The 14,969-nt window shown below is 38.4% G+C and overlaps 1 protein-coding gene across 1 annotated transcript; it reads left to right on the top strand.

The window, feature by feature from the left end:
- Positions 1-345: 345 nt before the first annotated feature.
- Positions 346-5,074, top strand: LOC133718588 (ethylene-responsive transcription factor WRI1). Its single transcript, XM_062145454.1, has 7 exons — positions 346-758; positions 850-932; positions 1,151-1,159; positions 1,419-1,507; positions 1,736-1,860; positions 1,951-2,027; positions 4,290-5,074. Exons 1-7 carry the CDS (start codon positions 562-564, stop codon positions 4,916-4,918), a joined length of 1,209 nt encoding a protein of 402 aa, XP_062001438.1. The 5' UTR covers positions 346-561; the 3' UTR covers positions 4,919-5,074.
- Positions 5,075-14,969: the final 9,895 nt, after the last annotated feature.

The raw sequence follows: 14,969 nt of genomic DNA, 5'->3' as shown, positions 1-14,969 counted from the left end.
TTAGAGCAGCTCCATTGATTGTGAACCCTTTAGAGGCTGAAGCCCAACCCAGATGCACCTAGTAACTGACATACAGAAGCCTGCAGACGGTGAAATTGAATTTCAGTTTTCAAATCTGGGATAGAGATTCTCTCTCTCTCTCTCTCTCTCTATCTGTCTCTGTGAAGCTGAAGCTGAAGCTTAGCAAAGGCCAGCGTGGACAGCGCGTCCCATTGGTAGCATGGCTGTGACACAAGACAAGTGTAGGGCTTTTAATTAACTCTTGGTTACTTAACCCAGCTCCACATTAACCTTGGGTCAAAACTAAACCCCAGTAACCCCCATTACAAAATAAATTGGCTTTCCTCCCCTAGAGACTAGTCAGTCAGTGAGTCCCTCTTTTTGGTTAACCACTTCAGCCTACCAAAATGCCACTTCTGCTACTACTATTACATGTTGTCCTCTGAGCAATCCAACCATAACAACAAGAGACATGCATTTATATACCCATCATTTCATCCATGCTTTCTTTCATTCCTCCACCACTACTAACAAGTTGAGCAATTGAGAGAGTGCCCAGAAATGAAGAGGTCTCCTAGTTATTCTTGCTCTTCTTCCTCATCTTCTTCATCTTCCTCATGTGCTGGCCCTGAAATTCCAACCACCCAGAAACAATCAGACAAACCCAAACCCAAACGCAGTAGAAAAACCCACAAGAACTCTGCAGAGAAATGCCCAGACTCAGGCGGAAGAAGCTCAATTTACAGAGGGGTCACCAGGTACTCATTCATTTCTCCATTTTTTTACTGGGATTTCATTTGCATGTGTCAAAGTTGTTACCTTTATGTTAATTTGATTCATAATTCACAGGCATAGATGGACTGGAAGGTATGAAGCTCATCTCTGGGATAAGACTTCATGGAATGACATTCAGAAAAAGAAAGGACGGCAAGGTAATTATGATTAAATTTCTCTTTCTCTTTCTCTTTCAGTTTCAGTTTAATTAAATTTGATAAAATAATGATACCCAAATTCAAGGAGATCTATAATTTTCGTTTTTTTAATCTAATCTTCTTTTGCGTTTTCTGACTTGTGTTTTTATTCCTGGAAATCCCTGTCAATGCAACGTTCATATGCACTTTTGCCGCTCTGCTCTGCTCTGCTCATTTAGTTTATTTGGGTAACTCTCTGTCTCTGTCTATGTCCTTCTTATCACTGCTATTACTATACATGATTTCACTCTAGTATTTTCCTTGCAATTCTGATCCTTCTCTCTGTGATTTTCTGTTATTTTATTTTTCCTGTTCTGGTCATGAATAAACAAATATTTGAGTTTGGAAAAAAAAAAAAAAAATTAAGATTCTAGTGGGCTGATGTGTTCTTATTAAATAAAGTAGCTGTGCCTGCCTTTGACGTAACTATTTTTTTATTTTATTTAGGGGCCTATGATAGTGAGGATGCTGCTGCTCATACATATGATCTTGCTGCCCTTAAATATTGGGGTCCTGAAACCATCCTCAATTTCCCGGTACATTAATCTCTTCTTCAACTTCCTCTTCTTTTTGGGTACAAATCATTTGTGTACAAAGTTTTTCTCACAATAATTGGCTAACCCAGTTGAATTGTCACAATAACTAGTCACCTAACCACACACATAGCGGGTTAAATGTAAGATATGGGTTGTGTACAGCTGTAATGGTTGAATTTGTGTCTTGTTAACTTACCAGAAATGGTTGAATTTATGTGTATGCTGCAGCTGGAGACATACACCAAGGAACTTGATGAAATGCAGAAGGTGTCCAAGGAAGAATACTTGGCTTCATTGCGCCGCCGGAGCAGTGGGTTTTCTAGAGGCGTTTCAAAGTATCGTGGGGTGGCTAGGTACTAATGAATCATGTTTGTACTTTTGGTTTTGGGGTAGCAATGCCTTGGATGTTCATCTTATAGCTGCTGCAATTTCAATTTTCACAGGCATCACCATAATGGGCGATGGGAGGCGCGAATTGGGAGAGTTTTCGGAAACAAGTATTTGTACCTGGGAACTTACAGTATGTACACTTCTCCTCTCCTCTCTGTTGTTAAATGTTCACAGTTTTCAGATACAATTTGCATATGTGCCTTAACTTTTTTCCTCACACATAACACAATCACACATATTTCTCTGCCCATTTTCTGGCTTATATTTAGTCCAAATTTTTTTTCGTCCAGCTTATATTTGATTTGGATTTTTCTGAACAACAAGATGCTGCCAACTTGTGTGCTGGAGCTAGATGCCAATTTCAAAACCTTTAGTTCAGTCAATGCACATACGTGGCTGCTATATTTCCAGTCTAGTCCAAAACATTATATATTACATGTCAAAATGAAACTGTCTGCTGCATGAAAAAACACAGCTTTTCTAATATTTGAATTTTGTTCTTATTTCACTTATGCATTTGAAAATAAAATTACAGACTCGGCCTTAAAATGGAGTTTGGTAACCTACAAATGGCTGTTTGGTAATCAATGTTATTAATTTGAAACTGTGTGTTATATTAGGAAGCTGCCAAAGAGGTTGAAACTTATAGGGTTATTAGGTGGCCAAAGCAAAAGTACTTGTATTGTATCCCCACAAGTAAATTCCACATGTGACAGGACCACCAGAAAGTACCATATTTCCTGAGTAAATCAAATATTTATTTTTTTTTCCCAGGAAAAACGATTAATTTGGATCTGAAGAAAATACGACTTTATCTCTATCATATTTGTTTTACAATAATGAAGCCTAGCTGGTTTTACTGATCTTGTAGTTCATCATATTTCGGGTTCAGTCATGGCTGTCGTGTTGGTTTTGAGGAAAGATCTGTATTTCTATAATAGTAGAAGTTCCAAAATTGAGAGGGGGCTAGATACATTTAAACATAGAGCTTAGTTTGGTTTGGGATTAGGGTTTGGACATGTCTGAAGTAGCAGGGTATACAGAAGAAGCCAACAGTTTGGTTTGACCTCATCTGGGTTTGAGTCTGAGCAGCAAAAGAGTGTGATAAGTTGGGCACGTGACGCCCTCTTCTTTTTTCTATTTGAGGTCCGAAGGGCACGTGACACCCTTTACTGAGAAACAAAAGTAAAGTTGGTACTGTCATTCTTCTTCAAGGACACAGGATCAGATTTGAGATTTCAGAGTATTGATTCAGCCCTTTTGGAAAGGGACAGGGACTGGGTCTCACACTCTCACGTGTCCCATTGCTCTGCTTGTCCAAGTGAGCCAAGTCAGCCATGAGCCATGCCTTGGCCTTGGGTTAGGTTTGCTCTCCAGTATTATTACTTAGAGAAAGCCTGAAAGTGTCAGTCCATCACATGCGCATTTTCACTCGAGCTGACGGTTTATAATGTTTTTCGAGAGATTGAATCATCATCAACGATTGTTAGCCGTCCACGCACCCGTGGGTTATTGCATTACGTTTTCTTCGTGTAAACGAGTTCTAACCCTAATTTTTAAATTTGCTCTTCAAATTCTTAGAAAGACCGTTGAAGATTATAGTAATCATCAACGGTTAGAAGTAACCCATGCTCATTTGACCTTTACACCCATACCCCTTCTCACAACCTTTCACAATTTAAATCTGTGAAGGACTAAAGGCACTTTACTCATGTCAACTTATGAAATTTTTTTCCTCGAAAAAAAAGAAAAAAGTTGTGAAATTCTTTTGAAAAAAAAAAACGAAAAAAGAAAACTTTTGAAATATTCAATTTCAAGCAACAGCTCCTAAAGCGAAATTTTGGGCAGTAATAGAGAGATTTTTTGAGTAGTTGATTTAGAATTCAAGATAGTCAGCTAGAGAAAACATGGTGGGTTATTTTTTTGAAGAAAATACAGTGTGAAGGGTTTGAAATTCAAGACAATACATATTTAAAAGCATGAATTCTCTACTGTCTGGAAACATAGATCCACTGCGTCAGGTTCTATGTTTCTTTCTTTTCTTTATGATTGCCTTTTAGATTTTGTTTTTGAATATATGTGGTTAAATACTAAATAGAGACACCCCTCCCTCAAGGAATTAGGACAAATGAAAAAAAAAATAATAAAAAACAAAAGTGGAAAGAAAATGAAATAGAAAATGAGCATGTGTAGGGTCCATGTATCCCTCCACCTAATTCCTGCCTTCTTATTACTTTTTAATGCAGCAAAAGGTAGGTGCCGTGGGGCACTGAAATTGTGTATATACAGAATGTGATAACTAGTATGATATTTGTTTTTTCTTTAGTTAAGTTATACACATTTCCCTTGATTTAATATGTTTTTAACTGTCTGTTACTATTTGTTGATGAAGACACACAAGAAGAGGCAGCAGCAGCATATGATGTGGCAGCTATAGAGTACAGAGGAGTAAATGCAGTGACCAATTTTGATATCAGCAACTACATTGACAAACTCAAGAGTGTAGAACCACAAGATCCACCTCCCAATGTAGCACAAGAACAAGTGGAAGTAAAACAAGAAGTACATCAATTTCAACCACAGCCACAGGAACAACAAGAGCAACAACAGGAACAAGAGGATGAGGAACAAATATTGGTCTCCCCCAACCTTCAGTATCCACATGTTGTGCCTTGCATAGAAAGTAGTACTACTACAATGCAGGATGTCATGGATCCTACAAATGATCACCAGTTCCAGTTCAATTGGAACTTTTTGGAGAATCTTGTTCCAGTTCCTGACATCCCACTGGATAATGAGCCCTCCGAGTTGCCAGACTTGTTTGGGGACTTGGGCTTTGAAGAAAATTTTGATTTGATGTTTGGAGGTGCAAGTGATGTCAATTTGAGTGGCTTATTGGACACTGAAGCTTGTGGGGTTCAAGCTGCTGTGCCAGAAAACTTGGACGATAATGGGTCTTTTCCTCCTTCTCCTTCTCCATCTTCAACTACTACATCGGTTTCTTGTAACTACTCTGTTTGAAGGTGTTGGCCAATTTTGAGGCTTGTGGATTGTTGGGGTTGGTCTAGTTTGTTGTGGGTGGGTTGGTAGGAGGCTGGGAAGATGGATAATATATATGTTTTGGTCTTTTTTGTATCTTCGTTTTCTGTTAGAAAGATAGAAAATTTCTTTACTTTATATCAAGAAAAATTGAAAATAGATAACAAGATGGGATCTTTATGAAGGCTCTCTCTATCGTAAGGTGCATTTATTTCAAGGGATGAATTTCGGGAACACCCAACAAAAAACATCTCCATCAGTCATTCTTTAAGAAGCACGAACACGTGAGTCAATGTCAATTTAAGAAAAGTCAAAAATGAAATTGGGTTGATACTTGTGACCCTTGTTACTCTTTGATCATCCTCCCTATTTCATCAATTCATCGTTTGTTTGAGCATTTGTAGTCCTCAATAGCAAACTTTAGTTGGTTTGGATTGAGGAAGTGCAGGAATGGCTTTCTGATTGTATTTCGAATGATTGACATGTAAGCTCATCATCTAATTAATGAATAAATTATCCATTTGATCAAAAAAAAAAAATTACTTGATTGTCTTTTATTTTAGCGTTTTTGTAATATTTACTCTAATTTTAGAATTTTTTTTCCCACTTACCCCATTAAGTTTTTTTAATTCCCTCTTACCAATGAAGACTCTATAAGGACTATTTTACTCTCACCCCTTTGTTACATAGAGAGAGAGAGAGAGAAAGAGAGAGAGAGAGAGTGGAAGAGAGAGAAGCAATAGGAGACTTTGCCGGAATCCTGTTTCCGGCCGCCACCCACCAGACTTCTCTAAAAACCTCGTCAGAGGTCCACAAAGAGGTCGCCGGAAATGTTTATTGCCCCAGTAGAGGGGCAATAAATCTCTATTACCCCCCCCCCCCCAATAGAACTTTCAGTAGTGGGAATTGAAACTAATCTTCCTAAATTTAGACAAATAAAACTTTGATTAAAGAAAAAAACGAGGAGATTACATCAATTCAAAACGTCTATTGCCCTCCAATAGAACTTTTGGTCACCGGAATGGAAACTAATCTGCCCTCCAATAAAACTTTTTTTTTCCTTTTTTTTTTTTCCTTCAAGGCATTCTGCCCTAATTTTTTTCCAATTATGTTTTTTTATTTTGTTTTTTTTAGACTATTTTACCCTCACCCCATTGGTACATAGAGAGAAAGAGAGAGAGAGAGAGAGAGAGAGAGAGAGAGAGAGAGAGAGAGAGAGAGAGAAAGAGAGAACGGAAGGGAGAGAAGCCATAGGAGACTTCGCTAGAGTCCGGTCACCGGATTCTGGAAATAGATCACCGTATTCCGGCCACTAGTCGCCGAAATCCTGTTCCCGACCACCACCCACAGGACTTCTCTAAAAACCTCGTCAGAGGTCCACAAAAAGGTCGTCGGAAAAGGTTTATTGCCCCAATAGAGAGGCAATAAACCTCTATTACCCCTCAATAGAACTTTCGGTCATTGGAATGAGAACTAATCTCCCTAAAGTTAGACAAATAAAACTTTGATTAAAGAAAAAAAAAACGAGGAGATTACATCAATTCAAAACTTCTATTGCCCCCTCCCCCCAAATAGACGTCTATTGCCCCCCCTAATAGACCTTTAACAAACTTCTATTGCCCCTTAATAGCCATTTATTGCTCCTCAATAAAACTTGTTTTTTTCCTTTTTTTTTTTTTTTTTTTTTTTTGTGCCTTCAAGGCCTTCTGCCCTTATTTTACCAAAAAAGGAAAAGACAAGAACAAATTGTAGAAAGAAAACAAGACCAAATAGATGATGGAATTCTTTTTAAAGCTCTGCATGTATAGAATAAGACCAAATTATATAAAACTTCTTTTTTTTTTCTTTTTTCTTTCATTCTCCTACAGTTTACTAAAAAAAAAAAATTGATTTGGCCACCCAGAAAATACTCTGGGCACCAAATTAGAGCAAACCCAGAAAGAGTACCGACTTGGAATTGTGGAGACTGGAGACAACCTCCCCCATCTGTAGCGGATCTGCAGAAAAACATTCTAGTGAAATTCAAATCTCACAAGGATCCGAGCCTGCTTGTTCCCAAAAAAGGAAGAGAACATTTTCGTGAACAGAATGCCCATTGTTGCGTCGAATTGTTCTAAGAGCAAGTCCACCCGTTGAGCTTGACCGGTCAAGCTCAACGGGTGGACTTGCTCTTAGGGCATCAATGAGATCAAATGTTAGGGGTTTGAGATCGGATCTTGAACACCACGTTGGTCGTAGCCGTACTCCCGCGCTCGATCAGACACTGATTTGAAGCCAGATCTCACCGTGAAAGGTCGCCGGAGCCTGAGGCTGAAACAATGGCATTTGGAGAGCCCTAGGCAGTACTCGACGCAGCTGGAGGTAGCCGGCCATGTCACCATGAAATTTTCTCCGGCGCTGGACAAAGAGAGGAGAGAGAGAGAGATCGATGGCATGCATGTGATTCATTAATTAGTTCGAGGGCGCAGTTGTAAAAGTTGTCATTTTACTTGAATTTGAGTGAGTGGGAATGAAAATCTGTTGTTAGGGTAAGTGGGATAATTTTGACTTATTTTGGTGGTTTGGGTCAATGACCCTTTATTTTATTTGGTTGTTAATCTCCTTTCGGCTTAAATAGTTGGGCTTGATAAATAAATGGAGGCAAAAGCCAAAATTTTACTCTCAGAATGCCCCATTTTTCCTTTTTGCACGAGCTCAAAGTGCGAGGAGGAAAAACATTCGTGATCAAATCACTCAACAAAGAATTCCATAGCAAATCAGTTTTTATTTGTACAAGGATAAAGATATTGTATTCCCCCATTCAAATGAGAACAATACTATAATAAAGTTAAGGGTTAATTAGACACATAAATTAATAATTTTTTATTCGATAGGTTGATTTTTTGATCTTGATGAATCGTGAGATAAATTTTTTTGGACTAAATCCTGCTTACTATCCTGTATTTTTTTGGGATAATTACTTCAGTCCCTCAACTTCGATCTAACTTCAGCAAATGATCCCTACACTCTCAATTTTCACCCAATAAGTCCAATCTGTCAGGCCTTCGTACAAATTGGCCGTTAACTAGCTTACGTGGCAAATTCATCCACGCCAAATCAGTTTGGTAGGGCCATTTAGATGGGAAAAATACTTTAATAGTCCATGCTTCCAAATCAGGTCCGTTCAAGTATATTTTTTTTGTTATTAGAAAAAATGTTGATTGACTATAAATATCAAGGAATGAAATCACCTAATAGGTGTTGGATTACTTGCACTGCTGGTACATAGAAGAATTTTCCTACACACATGGGTTCAAGAACATGAACAATTGCTGAGATTTTTTTTTCTCTTCTGTTGGTGAAAGCATCTCCATTACAGGAGGAATAAAAAAAAAAAAAAAAGATTAAGGAAGATAAGAGAGGAAGTCAGGGTTGTAAAGGGTATTTTATCATTAAAATATGCCTCACCGAGCTGATTTGGTATGGAAGAAAAAATCTTAACAGTTACATCCAATCACAAACTACACGAAAGTTACCCCTTTTTTATGGGGTTTTACCCATCACAGAGATACACATAGGAACAGAGCGAACTTTTCGGAGCTACCCATTTTTCCAGAAGGAGTACATTCAACAATCCGCTTAGATTTGCTATGTTAGCTAGTTAACAGCCAATTTGGATGTAGATCTAATAGATCGAACCTATTGGATGAGAATTGAGAGTGCAAAGATCATTTTGATGAAATTAAAAGTCGAGGGACTGAATTGATTAGAACAAAAAAGTATAAGATAGTAAGCATTATTTAGTCAAATTTTTTTTTTCTTTCTGATTTTATCAATTATTTGATAATTATTAAACTTAGCCTTAGTATATTTTTCATTACTGTTTGGGTGAGTATGAATATTGTTCAAAGCTTTATAATGAGCGAGAATTTCAAATCACATGTGTTGAGCAATGGCGTTTCGGCTAAATTACTAATTTTTTCTCTTTGCCATCTTGAATAGATTACGAGTTAGTGTACCTTTTTTTTTTTTGGTCGAAGAAAACAAAGTTTGTATTAGATGTGTCAAATGATACACCATAATACAAGAGGTACAAAAGACCCCAGCAAATAGAGGCACACAGGCCCAGCAAATAAGGCACACAGGCCCAACAAAAGAGAATTAAAGCCTCTAATAGGCTTGGCCCAAATACAATTTGAAAGCCCAAACTTGAAAATGAAAAACCCTAATACAACAGCTAGCAACCACCAAGGGAAAAGCAGCTCCATCCCAAGAATACCACCACCGCCACCTCCATGTCCAAGCTTGAAGAGTATCAGCCACCAAAGCACCATCTTGCTTCCTTCTACACCGGTTGAGACACAACACACAGGGCTTAAATATGCCCAAGAAACACCAAGTAACCTAGCATAGTGAGATTGCGGAAATCCAACCACTCGCTGTTGGGGAACGAAAATATGCCAACGGGCGTAAGTTTGTTTAGAGGTGGTGGAGAACGAAGCAAATCCAGAAGCACTAGCAACAAATGCCATCCAAAGAGGACATGGACAAAATCGAAGGTAGATCTAGACTAGAGAAGTAGAGATTCGGTGACAAAAGGCCATACTTGGGTTGTAGGGTTGGAGAATGTAAGGGGTGCAGATGGGGTGAATGGGTTGAAGATGAGAGCTGTTCTCATTAACATAAAGCCAATAAGAGCAGTATGGTGTGGAGAGGTAGAGAAATGGTAGATGGGTGAAGTAGGTGAAGAAGAGAGAGGGACCAAAGGGTGATTGAAGGGGTGGAGGGGATGGACGAGATTGAAAAGGTGGGGTTGGAGATGGAGGTAGAGAAAGGGATCGGTAGACTCTCAAAATAGTGACCTGGGTAGAGAAAATTTCTAGAGAGAAGGTAGACCCTCTCTCTCTAGAAACTTTCTTTAGAGTACTTACGAGTTAGTGTACTTGGTAATAAAAAATATGATGAGACAACAATGTTCTAAAAATCCCTTTAGGCGGCCGCCTAGGTCTCACATAGGCGCTAGGTGGTGGGCAACTGTCTCAATTAGTCTGGGCACCACCTAGGCGGCCTGAGTTTAAAAAAAGATTCAAAATATTTATTTCATTTTGTCAAATACTACAAAATAACTTTTTTTTTTTTTTTAATTAAAGAGTTCATATCATTAATATGACCCTGAATCATGGGCAAAAAATAATATAAGGAAGACTACTCTATTTAGACAATGGTAGCGCAGAGTAGTCTATGTTAACAAAATCAACTCCCCTCGTAGACAATCTATTCTATCTTACTCTAAACGCCGAGCATGCCGTTATGGTACGTTAAAGCCAAATACTTCTACAAAGCCTTATAGAGAATCTTCTACTAGCATAGACATTATTCTAAATAAATAAACAACTACAGGCTCCTTTCCTTTAGAAGGTCAGAGCTTTCGATAGGCCCTAAGAACCCAAACCTGAGACCAAACCCAAAAGCCCAGTCCCAGGGACGAGCAAAAACAAGAGCAAAAGCCCTAGACTGCTTCTGCCAACCCATTGCCGCTGCTGCCAAGTTTTTTGGTGGTTGGCCCTTCCAGCACAGCATCAACACCACCTTGCCTCTGTAACCAAGCCCAGATCAGCAGTCTAAGATGATCGGCGTTGGATTTGATTGAAACTAATTCCACATCACAGAAATGATCTGCTGGCGACACAGACCCCGAATCCCAACTGCTACTGCCCAAGACCACTGCAATTCGCAAACACCTCTATCCAAGAACCCTGCAAGCACCAATCACCCGAATCCCTGAGCTCCGTTGCCGAAACCACCGCAGACAAACTAGCCAAATCGAATTCTAAAAAAAACACCAATCAAAACAGGCCGTTTAGATTGAAAAACCTATTGCGCCGACCGTAATCGCTCCCTCCTGCGAGGAAGAAAGGACCAAGACGGGTCTTCTGTACTCGAAGGCCATGTTTGGTTGGTGGAAAGGAAACATTTTCCTTTCCTTTGGGAAAGTGATTCCTGAGGGGGGGGGGGGGGAAACCAATTTCCTCCACTTTTTCCTTTCCTTTGGGAACCACTTTCCCTTCCTTGGCTGTCTCAAACGCAGGAAAGGAAAGTGTTTCCTTTCCCAATGCCCAGATTCCACCAACCAAACATGGCCTAAGAGGAGGCTGCCGCGGTCACTGGCTACTACACAAAACCCTAGCAAAGAGGGTTGGCTAGTCTGGATAGGTTTTATACCGTTAAAATAACTTTTTATTTTTAAGTGTTCATTATATGCTTAACCTTTTACTATATCTTCAAATCTTCAATCAATTATACTACTAATTAAGTATAGTTTTTTATTTTATTTTAATTGCACTTATTTATATGTTATATAATAAATAAAATTAAAATAAACAGCTGCCTAGGCACTGGCCTAAGCCCCACCTAGATTTCTAGGCGCTAAGCACCTCCTCACCCCCTGCCTATCGTTTAGTGATTTTTTTAAACATTGCGAGACACAATTGCAAGTGTTGGCTTTTCCACTAAAATATTTTCTTGTATTGTTTTGTTCATGTCATTTTTCATGATGTTTTGTGCAGTTGATTGTGTTTACTTGATTTTTCATTATCATATTTCATTATGCTTTGTTAGGTTTGACCCCTTACAAGGGGTTATTCACTAGGCTTGACCCTCTGTTGGGTGTATTTCAATCCCCATATAATAATGAAATACAATTTTACATGGTTGTTAATTGAATACTCACATTGTGGTCGAGCTTCAAGGGTTCGATTTGTTTATTTTAGTTTTTCTTGCACTTAATTTACCAAGCTAGTTCATCATATTGCAGAACACAATATGAGTCACTTGTAGTAGTAAAAATTTCATGAGTTACAGGTAATTTAAAATGCCCGTAGAACCTTTGTCAGATTGGGCTGTTGGAAAAATTTAATATTAAGTTATTTATTTTTCATATTTTGTGGATGAATATATAATTTAATGAAAAGGTACTGTGAAGTTGAATAAATGTAAATGACTATATAATGAGAAGTCATGACTGTTCACAAAATATAACTTTTCATCAAAAGTCATCTCTTCTCCAAAAGTCACCTTACATTTATAAAACACTTGCTATATCATATTCTGAAAATAACTTTTCAATTCATCTTTCCTCCTCTTCTTTACATATGAGTCTTTCCTAATATCTTGAAAACCAATCAAGTCTTTTTAAGAGAGAGTTCATACACAGTCTAAGTTCGTTGTTCTTGAGGTTTGGAGTGCTAGTACCACAAGAAAAAGGTCGTTGTATCCTAGGAGACGTTTGCCATTAAAACCTTTAAGCACCAATGAGGAGGCAATTTTGTCTTAAGGACATAGAACCAAGTTCTAGACTCGACCAAATTTATTTAAGGTTTTTCTAACTTATATTGGTCTGCTTTGATTTGAATTATGCTTTCTACCTTTTACGTGATCTGCATAAATGATCTCTTAATTTCTTATTAATATAGCAATTAGACCATATTTTTACCAACAATCTTAAGATGAAAATGTTGTTAGTTTGATTTAATTGCTATGTTTAAAGTTTGATCTAACTTTTCTTATGAGTTTGATTGTAGTAGGTCTCCTGATCATGTTCGTCTAAAACGTTAGAACAAATAGGTATGCACGAGACTGAGTATATATGATTTGTATGTGCTAAATTAGATCTATAATGTAAGTAGACTAGAGAATGACTACATGATTCAATGTTCCATGCATGGTTGCAGATACTTGATTGCTTGAATATTTAATAGTTAATTAGAAACTAAATGTATGAGTTGCTGCAATCCTTGATCGATTATAGTACGTGAATGCGTCCATCTGTCTGAACATAGAAGAGAATGGATGCCACATCTAGTCTTTGACCGGGTAATCCAAAAGCCGCGTTGTTTAGATTTTAAACTGAAACCTTTACCGTCGGTTTATCATAACCGTCTCTTTAATTAATACATGATTGATCTTTCTTCTTTTTGCTTCTTTTTCTTATTTGGTTTGGATTGGGTCGCGTCTCATTCTGCGATGCCGTTTCGGTCTCCCAACACCGAACAGCTTCTTCAAGGCAGCGTGAGGGTTTCACCCAGTAATTGGTGTGTGTGTCTGCGTGTCTATATATATACCCACGGCAGCAACTACATTGCCTGTTGCAATGTGAAGTGATGTGTTAAACTGGTTTATGATAATATGAACTAGTAAAATGTCAACAGTACGTTATGTGTTACGTCCCGTATCTCAATTTACCGGTCTACTAGTCATTTGGATGGTAAACAGGAATTACTTTCACTTTTACTTTGTTTTAATACTGTTAGTGGCCCTAAATAGTTGACTTTTTGTTCGGGTCAAAACTTGAGAAAATTTCCTTCATGGAAGTTGTAGAGAACGTTAAACCGAGCGCGTGTATATGTGGTTCGTAAAAATCGGAGTTCGTATGCGAAAGTTATAAGCGAAAGATTAAAGTTACTGTTCATGGTTACTTTCTATAAATAGCCGAGTTACTGTGGTAGATTTCCATTTTCGGAAATCTACCGAATTTTCTCTCTCTTCTTCCCCGACTTTCCTTCCCCTTCTGCCGTTTTCTTCCACCGGCCAATTCTCCCGTTTCCGGCCACCCCACTACGGAATCTGGGCACCGGCAGGCTCGCCTCCTCCTCCTTGTCATGCCTGGGGTGGTGTTTTGCGGTGGCTCGGCCGGAGGAGCTCGGAATTGAGCTACGAAGTTTACTGTAGCAAACGAAGGTTTCGTCGATTTCCGTCGATTCCGGCCGTTTCCGGCCACCAAACCACCGTCGAAGGTGCGGTTTTTGCCAAGGATCATTTTGCCCCTAGCGTTGAGCCACGATTTGCAGTGTAAAGGGAGAATTGATTGAAACCTGATCCTAGGGTTCTTCGAATTTCTGGGTTTTCTTCACCGGCCAAATTAGATCACTTAAAGGTAAAATTGGAACATGTTGTAGTTATGAAAATTGTTGGGTCTGTTGAGTAGGTGGTGCTGCCAAAATTTGGTGGCCATTGGAGGTGGTGGCCACCGGCGCGTGAGCCCCATGCGCCGCCACTGTGGGTGGCGCGTGAAGGCGTGTAGGGCAGTGTTTTAATTCCAGTTTTTAGCCCATTAAATTCTATAAATGTTGTAGAGCTTGTATGTGAAGTTTGGTGATTTTTGGAGAAACTTGGAATTAATTATGAATTTTTGAAGTTTAGAGTTTCGATTATCGAATTACGAGAATCCGACCCTCGGATATCTCTCGGTTCTGCCTTGGAACCTTTAAATTAACGAATTGGTATTAGTGGTATAATTTGGGTTGAATCCGAGGAGAAGTGGAGATGTAATTATGAGGAATTGATTTTAGGAATCGTATTATTTTGTTGAATAACTATTCACAGAATATAATTGTGTACAGGGCGACGTACCGAGCTATTGCTCGATGAAGGAACTCGTATGCGTGATCGTCGGAATAGTACTGTGAGTGGACTTTTGTTTTTAAGTAAATGATGCATGCATTTATTTTGAAATTATTGGTTTATTTAATTATCGTTTTATTTATCGAGCATGATATTTTGTCTTGGATTATAATTTGACATTGATTTTTCATGAGTTTCGGATATGAACTTATTATGCTTGAGTTTGGATTTATGATTTATTTTTGAGAATATGAAATGATTTTCAGAGATTGATTATTATTTGAAATTATGATTATGTGATTTTCAATGAATTATTTTCCGAGGTGATTTCCGGAATTATACTGTTTAATTATATCTCTATTCGTCGATTTGAGATTTCTGAAAGATTTTCGAAATGGGATTTTGATGGAATTATTTCTTGTTTATTTATCGACTTTCGGTTCTGGCATTGGGAATGCCTCGATGATGATTTTGGAATTGGTTTTGTTTCGAATTATGGAGATACTCTTGGCATGTGGGACACATTGTTGGAAATTCATTTGCGAGAGTTGGGGAAGCCTTATGTATTTATGGATTTATGGTTTTCGGATTTTCTTTTGTCATACTTTGGGTGACTATTATCATTGCTAGCATTGATCTTCCGCCTTTGGGGCGA

The sequence above is a fragment of the Rosa rugosa genome, chromosome 6 (genome assembly GCF_958449725.1).
Source record: "Rosa rugosa chromosome 6, drRosRugo1.1, whole genome shotgun sequence".
NCBI lineage: Eukaryota > Viridiplantae > Streptophyta > Magnoliopsida > Rosales > Rosaceae > Rosa > Rosa rugosa.
The sequence above is the reverse complement of the archived record's forward strand: the minus strand, read 5'-3'. Positions and strand labels throughout refer to the sequence as shown.

Bases quoted from the DNA above. Each gene is read 5' to 3' on its own strand.
- LOC133718588 (XM_062145454.1), top strand. From the start codon at position 562: ATGAAGAGGTCTCCTAGTTATTCTTGCTCTTCTTCCTCATCTTCTTCA. The intron at 1,861-1,950 runs GTACTAATGAAT...CAATTTTCACAG, and splicing joins AAGTATCGTGGGGTGGCTAG to GCATCACCATAATGGGCGAT. The intron at 2,028-4,289 runs GTATGTACACTT...TTGTTGATGAAG, and splicing joins TTTGTACCTGGGAACTTACA to ACACACAAGAAGAGGCAGCA.